At 35.8% G+C, this 17,856-nt stretch overlaps 1 protein-coding gene across 3 annotated transcripts in view; it reads left to right on the forward strand.

The window, feature by feature from the left end:
* The window catches only part of LPIN2 (lipin 2), a 39,131-nt gene that overhangs the window by 11,531 nt on the left and 9,744 nt on the right, over positions 1–17,856 (forward strand). For all 3 annotated transcript variants that reach the window (XM_042868801.1, XM_042868802.1, XM_042868800.1), the window contains exons 2-14: positions 2,275–2,475; positions 4,906–5,001; positions 6,556–6,854; positions 10,664–10,771; positions 11,759–11,882; positions 12,726–13,047; positions 13,290–13,389; positions 13,765–13,952; positions 14,823–14,916; positions 15,221–15,290; positions 15,395–15,484; positions 16,098–16,180; positions 17,314–17,458. In XM_042868801.1, coding sequence (XP_042724735.1) covers positions 2,284–2,475; positions 4,906–5,001; positions 6,556–6,854; positions 10,664–10,771; positions 11,759–11,882; positions 12,726–13,047; positions 13,290–13,389; positions 13,765–13,952; positions 14,823–14,916; positions 15,221–15,290; positions 15,395–15,484; positions 16,098–16,180; positions 17,314–17,458 — 1,911 coding nt within the window. In that variant the 5' untranslated portion in view covers positions 2,275–2,283. The remainder of the gene's footprint in view (positions 1–2,274; positions 2,476–4,905; positions 5,002–6,555; positions 6,855–10,663; positions 10,772–11,758; positions 11,883–12,725; positions 13,048–13,289; positions 13,390–13,764; positions 13,953–14,822; positions 14,917–15,220; positions 15,291–15,394; positions 15,485–16,097; positions 16,181–17,313; positions 17,459–17,856) is intronic.

The raw sequence follows: 17,856 nt of genomic DNA on the forward strand, positions 1-17,856 counted from the left end.
AAATTCTCATCTTTAAAGTAGTCACTGCTTAAGTGAGAGAGAATTCTTTCTCATTAATTCTTGAGTCCTGTTCCCTGAAATGTAGTATATGAAATGGGTGCGGTATTAAAGGTGTCTATTCTTGATTCTTGGAATCTTAAAATCTTCGCTTTTCATGAAAGTCAGTTCCATAGAGACCCCTCGTGCTGCTGTGGGCTTCACACTTCTGTGATTTTTGCCATGTTCTTTGTGAGCAGAGCAGGCTTAAACAAGAAGATGAGAACTGGGTATCTTCTTGCCAGCTGCTTGAGGTAAAAGGGAGCTTATTAAGAAGGGAGTGTGAGGAAGGATTGAAGCAGGGCCTTCCTTCTTTGGTAAGTGAGCTGCTATGTTGTGAGTGAGCAGTCAGGTTTGTTGTTGCACATAGAACTACTTGTAAAGGAAACAATTTTATTAATCTAATATTGTTGGTAAGAAGTCCATTCTGCTAATTTTATTAGCCACTCACTGACAATATGTGCTTGTCTTCACCAACCATATTGTACAGAAGCTATGGGAGAAAATCCTCTAGCACGTTACCTAGCGTAGTCACACTGTGGCTAATTCAAAAATCTTTTGGAAGTTGAGATTGTTAAGCTGTCATCTTTCATTTTAAGTCTTGTGGAGAGGAATTTGCTTGTACTTTACCTACTTTCAGTGGCCTGTGAACAAGGTTTCAAATTGCATTTAAGGCTAGATTTAAGATTTTTTCTTAATCCCTCTAAACAAAACTGTATTGTGCAAAAGATTTTCCTCCCATTACTGCCACTGTTGTCTAAGCAATTCATCAGTTGCTTCCATTCTGAGCCTTCCAAGCCTTCTTTACTGTAGCACAGGGTGTAGTACGTTCATTCAAAAGGGTCTTACGTCTGTGGCATCTAACAGTACCAGTGTAATTATAAGCATAGAAGAAATTTAAAATTACTTTAAAGGACAGTGCAACTGTAGAAGAATTTTTCCCCATTTTATGCTTCTCAAGCCTACCAGATATTGCTGGGTCATATTTAAATTTGAAAAATAAATCCTCTCCACATGACTTGATAAGGAAGACTAGGACTTGGCGGTTTCGGTTTTAAAATGTTTTGGTTGTCAAAATGAGGAAGGATTGCTCTTAGGTTTCCATTAGAATGCTTTCATGATTTTTCCTGCCTCATTCTATTAAAGCTGGGATCATCTCAGAAGTCTTTGGGCTTCATTTCTTTTTGACTGATGTAGTTCACCTTGTATTCTTAGTCTGAAAGGCTTACAGGCATTCAAAAGATCACATAAATATTCTTAATGGATAATGGTACCCAGTAGTGTCTTCCCAGTTCAACTGTACCACAGTCATCTTCTGTTCATTTTCCTTTTTTTCTATTCTGTCCTAAACTCCCCACTCTCATTTAGCAAGGCTTTCTTTACCTAGATTGTTCTTTTCAATCTCATGATGTCAGGAGAATAACCAGCTACAGAATCTGTAAAAGCCATCTTTTCTCTTGGCTGAAACTTCATGAAGCCTCTGGGAAGTAGTTACTGTCATAACACTTCACCCTTAAAATAAGTTATCGCATGAGTATGTAAACTTGATTAGGGCTTCTTATGGGTGAAAATATATTTAGCATTTAATGTCTATTCTTTGGATGTAATTTCTATAGAAATAATGATTGTTAGCTGGTAGGTCAGTGCTTGCTTCTTATGGCTGAAAGTGAACAAGGTCACTCTGCTAGGTTCATCGTGTTTTCTCAGAGCAAATTACTTCAGCAGCTGTTTTAAATATGGATACTTCCAAATTTCATTAAGCTTTTTGGAGAAGTATGTGTTGTAGCTATAGGTGACACCTACTGAAATTTTATTTAACCAAAAGCTAATGGAAGAGTCTTAGATTCTCTTGATTCTCTGGTATCATCTACCATGGGTAGAAGTCTTTCTTGAGTCATTTTCAGGTTCTGAAGGTTGATGGCACTGTTGTTCAAAAAAGTTATGTGCCCATAACTTACGTTGAAAAGGCTTCTATTGCTTGTTTCATGACAAAATAAATTCACTGTTGAATAAATTTGCTATTAAGAATAAAGATTTTGTAACTGCAGAGACTGGTCGTAATATGAGAATTGGCTCAAAATCCTGTTGGCTTCAAGGTATTTGTGTAAATCTTGTTACATTAAGCAGAGTAATTGTTAAGTGATGTAACGCGTGCCTTTTGATTAAAATTTAAAAAAAGAAATGAAACTTTTCATTTTCTTAATTAACTTTTTTTTTTTCCCCCCTTCTTCCCCTTAGTTTCAGACTATGAACTACGTGGGACAACTTGCAGGACAAGTCCTGGTTACTGTGAAGGAACTGTACAAAGGCATTAATCAGGCCACCCTTTCAGGATGCATTGATGTCGTTGTGGTCCGGCAGCAGGATGGTACATACCAGTGTTCTCCTTTTCATGTCCGATTTGGGAAGCTTGGGGTCTTGCGCTCCAAAGAAAAAGTGGTAAGTTCAGAAAGCGCACCAAAACAAACTTTGGAATACCAATGCATTCCCTTTTTTCCTCTGTTCTTTCTTGTCTCAACCCCCTGCATATCCAATTAGCAGTCTAGTTAAGTGCAGAGCAGTTTCTCATATATGCTGTACGGACTCTGAGTTTCGGAATGCACGGTAGAACTTCCTGTGGTAATCTAAGGACTCTGCAGGGAGGAAAAAAAAAACCAAAAACTTTGACAGCTTTTGAATTATTAAAAAAGATTAATACAAGCATATATATTTCAGTCTTAAAATATTTATATGACTATTTACCTATACAAGTTTGCAAGGAAATAAAGGCTTAATAACATTTAACTGATCCCTGATATTGAAGGAACTGTTTTCAGAATTTCTGGGGGACAAATAGAGTTCATCATGAATGCTGATGACCTGTCATATGTATTACTCCTTTTGCTAACTCTGTTTAATATTGATATGCAGTAGGAAATGCAGTTAATACTATCCACAAGCAAATAAAAATTGGGAATGAAACTTCATCCATTTATGGGTTTATTTGAAAGAGAACCTGGTACAACCCAATAGCCTGAGACAGTGGTGCTACCAGAGTGTAGATCATCCTGTCATTCCCTTTGCATAGACTTCAGTAATTATGTGCTTAAGGAGTGAGTTGGATTGAAATTTGATGTAAAATGAACTGAAGGACCAATTGACTTAAACAGGTCATAACACTTCAGGATTAGATACTGTTTTTCTAAGAAAGGCAACAGCACTGAAGGAAACTACCCCCATCTTTATATTTTTCTTGTAAAAGGAGAAGAAAATCCTGCTAGAAAAAAAACACTTATGTTTTGGGCTTTTTTTTTGATTGCTAGTGGTCATACTAGGAGTTGTATGCTTTAAGGTTGTGAGTTTGTCACAACACAGCCTATCAGCAGTTTTCCTGAATGATTCTTTTGTTTTGCTTTCCCACTTGCTAGTATTTTCTGAATGAGCACACTGTTGACAAAAAGTTGAATATTTTTTCTTAACAGTTCTGCAACAAATCATGTAATTGAGTATATTTTCAGCAAGGTACAAGAGTAATTTATCATCACCTGTGATTGGTATTCTTTGGCTTGTGGTTTTGTTCACACAAAAAGCTGAATTTGAATACAAGGATAATTTCTCTTTTTTTTTTTTTTTTTTTTTTTAGCATTGTAGTGTGTTTTGTTTTTTAATTATTCTTGGCTTTCCATGTGCTAGTGTTAGAAGTAGTTCCCATTCCTATTGGACTGGCCATTTCACGTCATGGTACTGTCACTATGAATGTGTGTATTCTTATCATATTAGCTATGGCTTGAAAGGTGATTTTTGTTCTTGCATTGGCAGGAAACTGGATCTTAAGTAATGTACATACTGAATGTCCCATAGCAATTACAATATTTCACTTGATCTCATTTTGACCAAAGTGTCTAAACTATATATAACTTGAAATGCCAGTGGCATTTTATATCTTAAGGCAAGTCCATCATGTTTTTACCTGACAAATATTAGATTTTGCATTATTTAGGCTTAATACATGTAGACAGATACCATTAGTTAAATAAATTTACTGAAAAATAAGGTAATTTTATCTGAACTTCAAACATTCTGTTTAGAAAAATTTGAAATGGATCTTAACTGGCTGTCCAATATTTCATTAGGAAGAGGAATTAAAATAGTTGTTTTTTTTTTTTTTTAAATACATTGTTTTTCCTATATTTTATATTCATAGGGAAGAGTAATCTCTATTCTGTGCAATGAATGTAAGTTAAAGAGCCTGTTTATGAGCTTAGAAATATTTCCCATTTGCAAAAGCAAAAGGTTGTTGCAGAAGGTTGCAGAAGGTTTGTGGTGCCGTGTCATGTCCCCGTAAACTCTTGAGAAGGAAAATCTGAACCAATGTCTGAGTTGCAAAAAGAATTGTGGGAAATGTCTATCTTATTGAAATATAGGTTGAACATTATTTCTCAAAACAAAACCTGCTTTCAGGAGGCTTCTACCTTGTCATCTTTACCTTTTGCTCTTTGAGACTCTGATTTGTATGAGACTCCAATTGAAGTTGAACTTTAAGCAGATAAACATGAATAGTTTCAGTCATTCAGCGTTATTCTAGGAGAGAAAGACTAAATCAATGGTTTATGGTTCTACAGCTCTAAATTAGGTGAGCTATGTTTTACCATCAGATGCTTTCCACATTTCTCCACTTTTTTTCTTGTAGCTTTTAGGATCTCTACTAACAGCCTGGCGTGTTTTGAGTTAAGAAGATAGAGATCATTGTAACAAATTTCTTTCAAAAAGTGAAGGAGAGAGAAAGAGTGATGATCATACAATGGAATAAAGTTTATCAGAGATTAGCAAGACTTTAGGTCATTGCTTTCACCTGTGATGAATTAATCACATTAAATTATCTCTTCACAGATTGATATAGAAATTAATGGCGATGCTGTTGATCTTCATATGAAACTGGGTGACAATGGAGAAGCATTCTTTGTACAAGAAACCGAAGAGGAAAATGTAAGGGATTTGTGCTTCGTGATGGCTACAATACTGTGTTAAGAGTGCTGTGTTAAAAGCTCTTGACATAGTACTGTCAATATTACTACTTTTAAAAGCCTCACTTTCTGACAGAATCTTGCATCACTTACAAATGCTGCTAAGGTGCTTGGTATTTTGTAGAATTACGTTACCAGTGATTTTTGGTTTACCATTTAGCTTACCAGTTAGCTTTACCATTTAGTTTACCAGTTTACCGTGCCTTATTTTTTGGCATACATTCTCATAGCTTGTGTTAGTGACCTCTGTGCTAATGAAGGTTGATTATTTTGGCATATATTTTTCTTACACTTTTTAGCACAGTTTTTTATAATTTATTTATGGAACTGTCGCCAATTAATAATAGCTTCTTTGATGTGAAGTCCATGTTGTATTGGAATATAGTAATTAATGGCCTAAGGCCTTTTTCAATGGGAAAATACCAAGCCTTTGGGGAAAAAAAAAAAAAAAAAAAAGGGATAAACTTTAGCCTAAGATATGGATATATCCTAAGGATATGGAACTTGTGTAATTGCAGAATTTTTCAGTCATACATATTGGTTCACTTTTGGATGTTTGCATTTTTTTCAGCAAGATAAAGGGAAAGGAATTTCAAATATAAAAATGTAAAAGATTTAGAGGAAAAGGTCTGTCTTAGTGAAGTGAAAGGTGAAGCTGTGAATTCACTGTCAGGAATCAGTGTCTTTCAAGGAAATGAACTTGATCTGCTTACTGGTTTATGACACTCCGTGTTTACTGCTTGAGAAAGAGAGGAAGCACTCATTTTGAAAAGGGTTAAATATTACTTTAAGTGGAAGAAGTAAATACGCATTTAGAGTAGTGTACTAAATGTTAAGTTAGGGCAGGAAGTCATAATATTTATGAGAAAAAAAACTTGAGTTCTGTTTCAGCAAACACCGAGAGTAAAATCAAAACTGAAAGCAGTTCTTGTAGCTGCTGTTATGTTAGCTGTTGATGAGAATAGATCAGTCTTGAGATTCTTTTCAGAAAGCAAGAATGGTAACCACTAACTCTGCACTTCCTTTATCCTCCCCTTTTGCACCACTTCATATTTATTATTTCTCATAGTGTTTCTTTTGGTGTAGGTCTTGATATACTTTATTTTCTTGTTACAATGTAAATAAACACCTGGTTGATTCATAAAGATTTCATCTGGATAGTTTCTTCAGTGGGCAGTCAGTTTTAACTAAACTGTTAACAGCGTTGGTGCTGGTTTTGTTTTGATGTGTAGGAGATAGGTTTTTTTTCTAACCCGAGTAAACCATAGAATGGCCTGGATCGGAAGGTACCTCAAAGATCACCTAATTCCAAACCCCTCTCTACATGATTTCTAGATGTCCCTTCCAACCTACACCTTTCTGTGAATCTGTTTCATAATAAATAGACAGCAGTGGGCTTAATTAGCCTAGTTTTGTTAATCATCATCTTTTATGGATAGAACCATGTGCTCCAAAGCAAAGAATTTAAATACCATTCCATTGACTGAGAATCTATTTCTTTCTTTTTTTTATTTAGGAAAAAGTTCCTGCATATTTGGCCACATCTCCAATACCTACTGAAGATCAGTTTTTTAAAGACACTGACAATCATTTGATATCAGGTGAAAGTGAGAGGACATGTACAAACTCAGAAATTCCACATGCTATGGAAACGGAGACTGTATTCACCCCAGGATCAGTGAAAAAGAAAAAAAGAAGAAGAAAGAAATACAAACAAGATGTCAGGAAAGAAGATCAAATTTCTTCTACTGGGACAGAAGAGATTTTTGAAATGGAAATAAGCTCAGATGACGAGAAAAGTGTTCAGCCCCTAAGGTAAACTATTACGTATTGGCTAACTGCTGTTACTAGGCATTTTTGGGCCTTTAAAGAGTAACTGGTACTTTTTTTTTCTACACAAGTAATCCATAACTTTCAATAGGCATTAGGTAGGTTTTTCCTTAAACAAAATACAAAATCATGATCTTCTGTATCCTTACAGAATCATTCAAGTTTGTCAATTTCATTATAAGTATGAGATCCACTTAAGCCCATTCTTGTAAATCATAGAATCGTAGAATGGCCTGGGTTGAAAAGGACCACAATGATCACCCAGTTTCAACCCCCTGCTATGTGCAGGGTCACCAACCAGCAGACCAGGCTGCCCAGAGCCACATCCAGCCTGGCCTTGAATGCCTTCAGGGATGGGGCATCCACAACCTCCTTGGGCAACCTGTTCCAGTGTGTCACCACCCTCTGTATGGAAAACTTCCTCCTAATATCTAATCTAAATTTTCCCTGTCTCAGTTTAAAATAATTCCCCCTTGTCCTATCACTATCCACCCTTGTAAGCAGCCATGCTCCCTTCAATTACTGGAAGGCCACAATGAGGTATCCCTGTAACCTTCTCTTCTCCAGGCTAAACAAGCCCAGTTCCCTCAACCTTTCTCATAGGGGAGGTGCTCCAGCCCTCTGATCATCTTAATGGGCCTGCTCTGGACCTATTCCAAGAGCTCTGCATCTTTCTTGGGCTGGGAGCCCCAGGCCTGGATGGAGTTCCAGATTGGGCTTCACAAGAGCTGAGTATAGGGGAACAGTCACCTCTCTCTCCCTGCTGGCCACTCCTGTTTTAATGCAGCCTGGGATATAGTTGGCCTTCCAGGCTGCAAGCATGCGCTGCTTGTAGAAGTGACATGTGAAGTAGTGTTGTCCTGGTCTTGCTTGTGGCTAACAATTAAAAAGTTCAGTGTAACTTTTCTGAGGTAGATTGGTGCAGTAAGGTGTTTGAAAACATCTACACAAACTGCAGTGCGGAATGTTTGTAGTACACAACATCTGAATTGGACTTCTCTTGTAACTTAAAGTTTACTTTGATAACTGAAAACTACAGAAATACATGATCCTTCAGTTTAATAGAGAAAACCCTTTACATAGGTGTAGTTAAAGCAAGGAATTGTCCTGTATTTCCTAGTGGATACTATTAGTAAATTGGAGCCTGTAGTAAATTTGTCATGCATACTAAGAAACCAAAGGAGCTTGCCTGAGTAATAGGAATGATTGTAGTAATAGATGAAAACTCTCAAACATTTAAATACATAAACTCCAGGAAAAACCTAATCATCAGTTTTCCGTGGAAGTTTCTTAGGCCACTGAATGAAAGAAGCAGAGTTGATTTTTAGGCAAAACTTACTGGTTTATTAACAACTTTAGTACTTAATATACTGTCTGAGTAAATTCAATATCTGATCTGGAAAATACAAGAATAATTTGCTTTAAGAAAATGAACTGAGAAACCTTCCTTTTAGTGTGCGTATGGGGACTGTTAGGACACTGCATAGATCTGCGTTCAGTCTTCAGTGCAAGAGCACTGAGACAGCAGTATCTGGATCACGTGAGTGGCACGCCTGCCCTTGACAGGGGGTTTGGAACTGGATGATCTTAAAGAATGAAGAATCAAACAGGCTTTTTATTTGTTTATTTTTAAATAAACAAAAACACCAGTAGAAGTTCATTCTCGGAGCGGAGAGTTGTGATGTGAAAGGAAGAATTTTTTGTTAAAAGAAAATCTGTCTCTCTCTTATGCGAGTGACAGATATTTGGAGGACTGAACAACAATTAAAATGTAGCAACGCAAGCCCAGAGATGCTAAGTTAAGTTCAAGGCTATGTATTTGTTAGGGGAGTTCATATACAGTCATTCCAATACCAACACAGGAATTGAAATGCATATGCCTATGGCAAGGCCATTAATTTCCCAGATGAAGATGCAGCTGTGGGGAGAAAAGTAAATAAATGTAAAGCTATCTTCTCACATCCTGCGAGGATGGAAGGTGATATCAGCAGTTTTTAAGTTATTATTATTAGTATTATTGCTATTATTATAAAAACCCTGTTTTGGGGAAAAAAAATAATACAGAAATAAAACCTTATTTGTTACTAAACATTATGGTGGATTTCAGAGTGAAACCAAGAAAGGAAAAGGGAAGAGTGGTGTTCTGACAGGAAGGTCAAAAATTCAGCCACAGATACTAGTACATCATGTCTTATCTAGTTCTTTTCTTACAGTGTGAAAGACAAGCTGTTTCCTGTTTCTTGGGAAAATCCAAAATCTCTTTCCAAATGTTTATACAGCCTTTTTTATAATATCCTTTGTCTTTTCTAACTGTGACGGTATGTGCCACTGATTTAGTTATGCTACTAGTGTTTGGCTTACCTAAAATAGTACCAGGATGACTAATATTAGTGTGTATGCTCAGAAAGGAATAGGAGGGCATTATTTCTCAGGCACTAAGGGTATTGCGTCGTGTCTGTTCTCTCACCCTGCAAAATGGAAAGGATTTTCCATTTCAGTCCACGCAGTTTATCTGTGTTTTCAGAAACGCATTCACTGGACGTTAACTTTCACATTAGCGCTCTAATCTAATGTTAAATGACTTTCATTGGTTTCTTAATCTAGCCACAGAGTGCATCAGTCTGAAAGAAGTTATCTGCCTCTGAAGTCTTATCTGTTTAGATAATGTATAAAATTGAAAACTGAATGAGAGGAAGTGTGTAGCTGTCTTACAGAATGTTGCAAAATAGGTGGTTCAGAATTATTTGTAAAACCATATTTTATGAACGGGAGTGCAGTGGTCTAATATAAATTCTCCCATTTTCTTTTCAGTGGTCTTCGACTGCGTTTGGATTTTTATTTGTTTACTACGACCTACTTGTCATCTTGTCCCCCTCCAAAGTTGAAATACTGAGGGACCTGACTAAAATTATTTTCTAGTATGCGTTCTTAATTGTTTGGCAACACCTTTTGCCTCTTGCAGTACTCAGTATATAGTATGAAACATTTCTATCTTACTTTTTTCCATAGTAGTGTCTTAAAATAATTTATTTTGTGTTTTACTCTCAAATTCCGTGCTCATCTTCCTTGTATTTTTTGTGCTGTGTAGCCATTATGCTCTCCATCTAACCTCTAGTCATATCCTAAGAATAGTTAATTATTCAAGTGAATTCACAAGGCTTTAAAAAGATCTGAAGTAATTATGAGGGAAATATTTAAGAGATTTCTGTGTAGAATACAATGCATTCCTATTCAGTGGTTCTTGGTGTTTTTTGTTACAGATACTGAGTAGTGTTCTCAGTTCCAAAAAACCTTGCTGTTCAGTGCAGTACATCTAGTTACTCGCTGTAGTGTGTGTTATCTACAAACTTGTGGGTGAATCATGTAGCCAGTAGCTGCTCTTGTTTTCTTAATATTTTAATTTGTGAAATAGGCAACTGTAAAATGTGGTGTCAAAACTGCCTTTTCTATTTAACTTTCAGTGATTCCACTGTTTATCTAATGAAGGGTTATGGGGTTTGGTAGTATTAGCTGTCCCTAGACAATGATATCACTTAAGGTCTTGTGACTTCCTAGTTCAATATTAACTTATAAGATGCCAGAGGAGTAGGTTTGTTTAAGCTGATATTTTCAAGTATTAGTTACTATTTCCTTTTTAAGTTGTATGCAGGTGTGCTGCAATCAATGGATTCTCCAACCTGTACACTTCTTTCCTTTGATCTTGGATTTTTAATAACATACAGGTCACATTTCTAACTGAATTAGTAATGCAAATTTCTTATTGTTGACTTACTAAATGTCTCTTTTTCCAACAGAGGATCATCAAATTCTTCACCAAAAGGTGAAGAACAAAAAGAATCTTTGATTTATCACTCGAAGGATCATTACCCATTATCTGATGGAGACTGGTCCCCTCTGGATAAGTGAGTCATTTTGTCATTGTGCTTATGAAGATGAATAATTATAATAAAGTTAATGTGCATTTTACTCAGTTTTTTTCTTGATCTGTGAAACTATGCAACATGCCTAGCTTTTGTGATAAGAATGCAGTGTGTGCTACATGTGTGGAACTTTGAGAATTTCCCACATATAAAACCCCTATTTAAGAAGGGATAGATTTGGGCTTTTCCCATCCATAAATGCTACAGCAAAACGAACTTTTGCTTTTTTTCTTCCCTAAGACCACAAGAGCAAAACAGTTTTTAAATTACACTTTTCTCCCCTTTTTTGAGGGTGAGTTCCTTTGACTTAAAAGTTATTAGAAGTAAATGTCAATGAATGTATTCTGATGCATACATAGTAACCACTGTAGGAAAATTTGGATGGACCTTTAATAAGTTGGGTAGTCTGAAGGATGTGTTGAAGTGATCTCTCTTGCCTCTCTGACTGTAACTTGCTAATATTTTTTTCCCCAGCTGTAGGTGTGATTTGGTGTTACTTTGTACATTCATGAGTTAGTTTTGCAAGACTTCTGTTACTCAGGTCTTGTCCTAGGAAGCTTAAATACTAAATCATTACAGAGCCAAGGATCTAAAAGCTGTTTTCTGCCTTACTTTCAGATTACACTTTTTTCTTTCTGTTATGTTTGTTTGTTTATTTATTTATTTATGGCTTGTGTGTTTTTTAGCAGAAGGTAGGCTTAGGAAAGAACTGTACCTGCACTGCAGATACATAGGAGGAACTTGTTTAGGGTGATTGCTGTGCAAGTCCTTTAATGTGATTTTGGTTTTAACCTAATTTCTGTCTGAAAACCCTGCTGGGCTTCTTGCCATGTTACAGAATAATTGAAGCTCTGTTAAGCTCTAGAAAACTCAACCAAGAGTAACTGTGAACAACAAATGCATTTTAAACACTGTAGCTTTCTTCCTTTTTTTTTTTTTTTTTTTTTTTTTGTTCTTTTGGTTTGCTAGCCCTTACTCTGAGCCAGTCTGCCCTAAAAGTGATTCAGAACTAGAAGTTAAACCTGCTGAGAGCTTGCTCAGATCTGAATCTCACATGGAATGGACATGGGGAGGATTCCCGGAATCAACCAAGGTATCTTGAACTTTGTATACTGAGATTTGGCATATTTAATATCATGCACTACAAATGAGTTGGAAATCTGCTGTTGTTCTGTAGAATTCTTTGCTGAAATAGGGAAGTAGCACCCTCTTGTGGCTGGTTGATAGTCTGCTTTGTTCAGTCTTTGTTGACTGAAGTAGTTATGGAAAACCTTACAGTGGCAATGTAAAGGTTTCTAATTTTTAGCTAGAAACTGAATAAAACAATTCTGGAAATCATTGTTTTTTATTTTAGGCTAAATTATAGCTCATTCTAGAGGTATGGTAGCCTTAATAAATTTTTTAACTCTTGGGACAACTGATGGCATTTGTCCTGATACATCATGCTCTTTCTTTTTTTTTTTTTTTTTTTTTTTTTCTCCTTGCCATGGTTGGTCATGTCAAAACCTCCTCCGTGCCATTTTCTTTACTGAACTTGTTCAACAAGCTTGTAAAAAGCTTTTGTTGCAGGCAGCTTCACTAATAAGATGGAACCTGTTTTATGTTAGGAAATATTTCTTCTTTGAAAGAGTGGTGAGGCACTGGAATAGGCTGCCCAGGGAAGTGGTGGAATCACCATCCCTGCAGTTGTTCAAGAAATATGTACATGTGACTCTTAGGAATGTGGTTTAGTGGGCACAGTGGTGATGAATTGATGGTTGGACTAGATCTTTATGATTCTTTCTTGCTAAAATAAATCTTGAAATTCTTATCAGTGTACTTGTGACCAGACTCCCCGTTTACTGGCAAAATTACCTTTGGGTACAAGTTTAATATTAAAAGGCGGAGTAAAATCAGTCTGTGAAGTGAAAGGATTGAGTGGAGTTTTGTCTTTCAGATAAGCAAGAAAGAGAAACTGGAACATCCCAGAACAGCTACCATTACTCCATCAGAGAAGACTCATTTTAGAGTCATCCTCAGCTCTGATGAAGTTGAAGATGATGATGTTGTGAAAGATTCTGTCTGTACAGTCCTGAAACCTGAGCCAAGAACTCATCCTATGCTTAAGCAGATGGATGTTAAAGATTCTGTTGCTTCTGCAATTACAGAACCACAAGATTCCTTACCGTTAGATTCTGACCATCATTCCAGACTGTTGGTGGACTCTTTACCTGAAACAAAGCCAACAGCAAAAGTTGACTCTCCTTCAAAAAAGAAAGGTATGTAATAAAACTGCTGGTTGTCTCCTTCAGGTGATATACCAAATTTGAGGCAATAGTGGAAAAAGTACAAAATGTACTTTTTCAGTTTTTCCTATTTAAAGTTTTAATCGTTTTTAAAGTTTGAACTGTGATTAAACTTCAGTTTATGAATGCTTTAATTCTGAATCATCCGCAGTTATGTTTGTATTTAATGTGTCTGGATAGCTTCATCTCAATAACTTGACTGTTAAAATTAACAGGGGTGCACAAGCGAAGTCATCACCAGGGCCCTGATGATATTTACTTGGAGGACCTAAAGGCTTTGGAACCTGAAGTTGCAGCACTCTACTTTCCCAAAAGGTAGCTTTGAATTAAGATTCCATGGACCTGGGCTTATTCTGCAGTTAAACCACATGAATTAATGTGTAGATGATTTAAGTGACCGTGAGCCCCAGTTCTTATTAGATAATGGAACTAGGCTTTTGTGGAAAAAACAGTCCTAATCTTATTCTACAACGTTCTGGTAAATACTGAGGAGCATGATATTGCTCTGTGACAACAGAATGTTGAGGAACTCTTCTTCCTTCAAATCCAATTTTGTTGCAGGTGATAGCTAGGATCTAACTATCCTAGGATAGTTAGGATATTACAGTATAATAAAGGGTTGAAGGTGGTCCTGGTGGTGTCTGATTTGTGTTTAAGTCTTTATGGAAAATGTGATTCTCTTTTCTGTAGTGATTCTGATCCAGGCTTCCGACAATGGACGGAGTCAGACAACCTTTCTGGTTCCCAGTCACCCCAATCAGTAGGAAGTGCTGCTGCTGATAGTGGCACAGAATGCATGTCTGATTCTGCTATGGATTTGCCTGACGTCACGCTCTCACTTTGTGGAGGTCTCAATGAAAACGGCGAGATTTCTAAAGGTATGTGAGAAGAGAAAACATAAGTGCCTGTAAAGCTCAGGCGGCTAAATGAGGTGCCTTGAATGCTCTGATTTTTATGAAGCCTTTGCCTTTAATTAGGCTTACATTAAGAAAAGAAAATGGAGAATTTTAGAAAACTTCATTGGCGTTTGCCAAACAGAGATTGTGAAATTTAGCCTCAAATTATTCAAGAGCAGACTGTATCTTGAGAAACTTTCTTACTCCTTTTTCATACTGCTAATTGCATCTCTGACCACTCTTATTTCTGGCTGAAATTTCTTGCTTAATCTGATGTAAAACTTCACAAATTGCATTCTTTCCAATTGCCTGATAACTTCTTTTTAGTGTTTTTTAAGCCTCTGGGAGATGAATATATTGTTATTTAGTACTGTCTTCTCTCCTGCTTTGCCTTTCCCTTCTTAAATGTTTGTTAACACTTACCTTTCTAACCATTTAAATCCTCTCTCTTAAAGTTCTGCTTATCTTTAAAATTTTGTACATTTTTGAAGGAACTTCTAAGAGCATGTAACATGATTATTTTTAATATTACTTATTTAACGGTCATCCCATCTCAAGGCATCAAGTGAAATTTTACGAGCTTACTATTAGGGCTCAGAATAAATACACCTTCATTTCTTATTTCTCGTTCCTGTGATAGTGTGTAAATAAATGGTACAAAGCTTTACATGCTACTGAGAAGACAAGCAGCCACAAGACTCTTGACATGTAGGCCATATTAGAATGGCTTGATGATATTGCAAAATCAGCAAAGGTTCTGAAATGACAGAAAACATTTTTCTAGATGCAAACTAAACAGACATTTTAGGATTTCATATTTCTAATTTTAATTTAAATTTGCTTCAATTGCAGAAAAGTTCATGGAGCATATTATTACTTATCATGAATTTGCTGAAAACCCTGGACTCATAGACAATCCTAATTTGGTAATAAGGATTTATAACAGGTAAATTATCTGTATCATACAATTAGTTCACAGAAAAGCTTATTTTAAACCTACCACATAAAGAGAATGCACTTTTCAGCTTCCAGTGTGTTTTTGAATTAAACTTTTGGATTAAATTTAACAAAAGTAATATTTCTTTTCAGCTCTGATGCTGAATTGTGTACACTAAAGTAACTCTGTTTGTAACCTGCTTTAGTATTAGTTGTTGCTTGCAAATGGATGTATTTTCTTTGAGGAGAAAGCAGTTTGCACAGTTTACTTCTATTCAGGTTTTGTAATAACTTCCCAACATGTTTTGAAACAGGTATTATAACTGGGCATTGGCTGCTCCAATGATTTTGAGTTTGCAAGTATTTCAGAAAAGTTTGCCTAAGGTAAATAGAAATGTTTACTTCTTTGAAGATTTTGCAGATAATAATGCATGTTTATCTTTATTCTGTTTTTCCACACAAAATTAATAACTTGCAAATTTTTTCAGGCTACCGTTGAATCTTGGGTCAAAGAAAAGATGCCAAAGAAGTCTGGAAGGTGGTGGTTCTGGCGCAAGAGAGAAAGTATGACTAAACAGGTAACTGAGACTTGATTTGGATTTTTTATTTTCCATAACTACTAAAAGATGATACAACTAATTTGTCAGATGTGCCTCAGAACACTGCACGTGTAACTGTCACTGATTGTCAGCTGGTAGTTGTTCATTGTAGTGTAGCTACTTCTGAATATTTAGTCTCAAATACTACCATCTTTTTTCGCCATTCCTTCAATCATTTATTCTACTTAGCTGATGCACAGTATTCTTAATTCTTCTAAACCATAGGCACTTGTCAAAGCTGCTCTTCAGTCACTGCAATATATTTTAGGAATGTATACACAAATAGGTAAGTAGACACATAATAAATGTCATGCTGAGACACCCACATTTTAGACTAAATTAAACTTTCTAAACATTGGAAATGTCTTAAATGGATATTTTTTTAAGAAGTAAATTTATAAGCTTAGAAGTTCACTGCTCCTTCACTGCTCCTTTCATGCAGAACTCATCAAATTAAAGAGCGATTCTGAGTCATGATATAGCTTATATACTGCATTGATAGCAATTAGCTTATGTATGGATTATGAATTCACTTGGATTGGTTTAAAATGCTTTAAATGTTGATCTGTTCTTTATTACCATCTTGTTTTAGATACCAGAGGCAAAAGAGGGGAAGTCTGAGACGCAAAGAGCAAATGAATTGCCAGCAACTATAAAAGAGCAAGTTAATAGTAGGTGTGTTCCTGTCTGAAGACTATTTTGTGGACTGAATGATGGTTTTTTTCCTCTTTTCTCATGTTGGTGGTTTTGTTGCTGTTGGGTTTTTTGTGTTTTTTTGAGTGAAGAATTCGTTACTACTGTGGGAAGAAACTTCTTCTTTTAAGCTACTGAAGAGAAGCCAAATATGCTTGGCAAACAACTCAGCAGAATTATATGGCATTAGACATTGTAGGAACTAGAAATACACTACAATTATTTCCTAAATCCTATTGTTTTTACTTCTCAAATCCTGATGTAACTGACAGAATAACAAAGACATATATGGTAACCTTTAGCAAGGGGCCACTGCTCTGCAACTTATTAAATATAGTAGGATTGTTTCTGAGATATTTTTTGTCATTCTTTTTTGTATAATCCTAATGTTGCTTGAATAACTTAAAACATCTGCAGTTTTTTGTAACGTGAAATAATTGAAACAATAAAATAGCATTAATTACAGTACACAAGTTGCCCGAGATTGTAGTTGAAAACAAGCAGTATTTAGCACAGGACTGTCAGACTAAATAACCCACTGTGTATACTCATGTTCGCCTTTGATTTTATTAGGATATTTGTAAATGTTGTTGATGTCTTAAAAACTTAAGAAACTGAGTATGCTGTAAGATTCAGAGAGATTAAATGCTGCTTTTAATCTTGAAATCTCTGATTAGCAGAAAAATAAATCTATGACTTTAAAAGGTGAGCTACTCCACTAATTTATCACACACAGTTTAAAATATGTAGTAAGTGTAGCAGCTTTTCTTGAAAACAAAGCCATCACTCACTCAGTATCCCTTTCCATCTGCAGTCTACCTTTAGTGACCACTTGACACTGCCTCTACTAAACTCTTGTGGAGCCAGCTAGACTATGCACTATGCTCTAATATTTAGAGCTCCACCAATAGCAGCATGCATTGCAAGTCTTATTTGCTAATTGGCATATACTGACTTCATCTGGGCATGGGCTAGTCTTTGGACTTTGTTAATCTTTGCTATCATGCTAGTAGTAAATCTTTGATATAAGCAGAAATTAATCTGGAGTAAGAATCTTGTACCATTAAAGAAGGATTTTCTGCAGCTTAAATTTCTTCTTCTTGGTGTCATATTAGACCCCCAGAAGATGATTCATCTAGTGATGAAGCATCACAAGAATTAAAGGAATCCTTGAAATTAGATTCTGCTCCAGTAGAGCATCCAACTCATGGGAATGTTCCATCTTACAAGAAGTCACTTCGGCTGTCTTCTGACCAAATCGTAAGTGGCGTGCCTTCCTTGCACTGTTAATGCATCATAGTCCTCTTGTACTCTCTGTTCTGATTCTAAAAGTTGGCTTTCTCTGCTTTTTAGAAGCTTAGCATAGAAACATTTCACAGAATCAGGAGTGATACTGATTACTTTTCTAACAGTAGGAAAAAAAAAAGGAATGGGGACACCTGAAATGTAACAGTAACAGTTGAATTTTAAAAGAAACATAAAATATTTTTCATTGGGCAACTTTCTTTCTTTCTTTCTTTCTTTCTTTCTTTCTTTCTTTCTTTCTTTCTTTCTTTCTTTCTTTCTTTCTTTCTTTCTTTCTTTCTTTCTTTCTTTCTTTCCTTCTTTCTTTCTTTCTTTCTTTCTTTCTTTCTTTCTTTCTTTCTTTCTTTTTTTTA

The sequence above is a fragment of the Lagopus leucura genome, unplaced genomic scaffold (genome assembly GCF_019238085.1).
Source record: "Lagopus leucura isolate 7727_CA_CO unplaced genomic scaffold, USGS_WTPT01 Super-Scaffold_100002, whole genome shotgun sequence".
Taxonomy (NCBI): domain Eukaryota; kingdom Metazoa; phylum Chordata; class Aves; order Galliformes; family Phasianidae; genus Lagopus; species Lagopus leucura.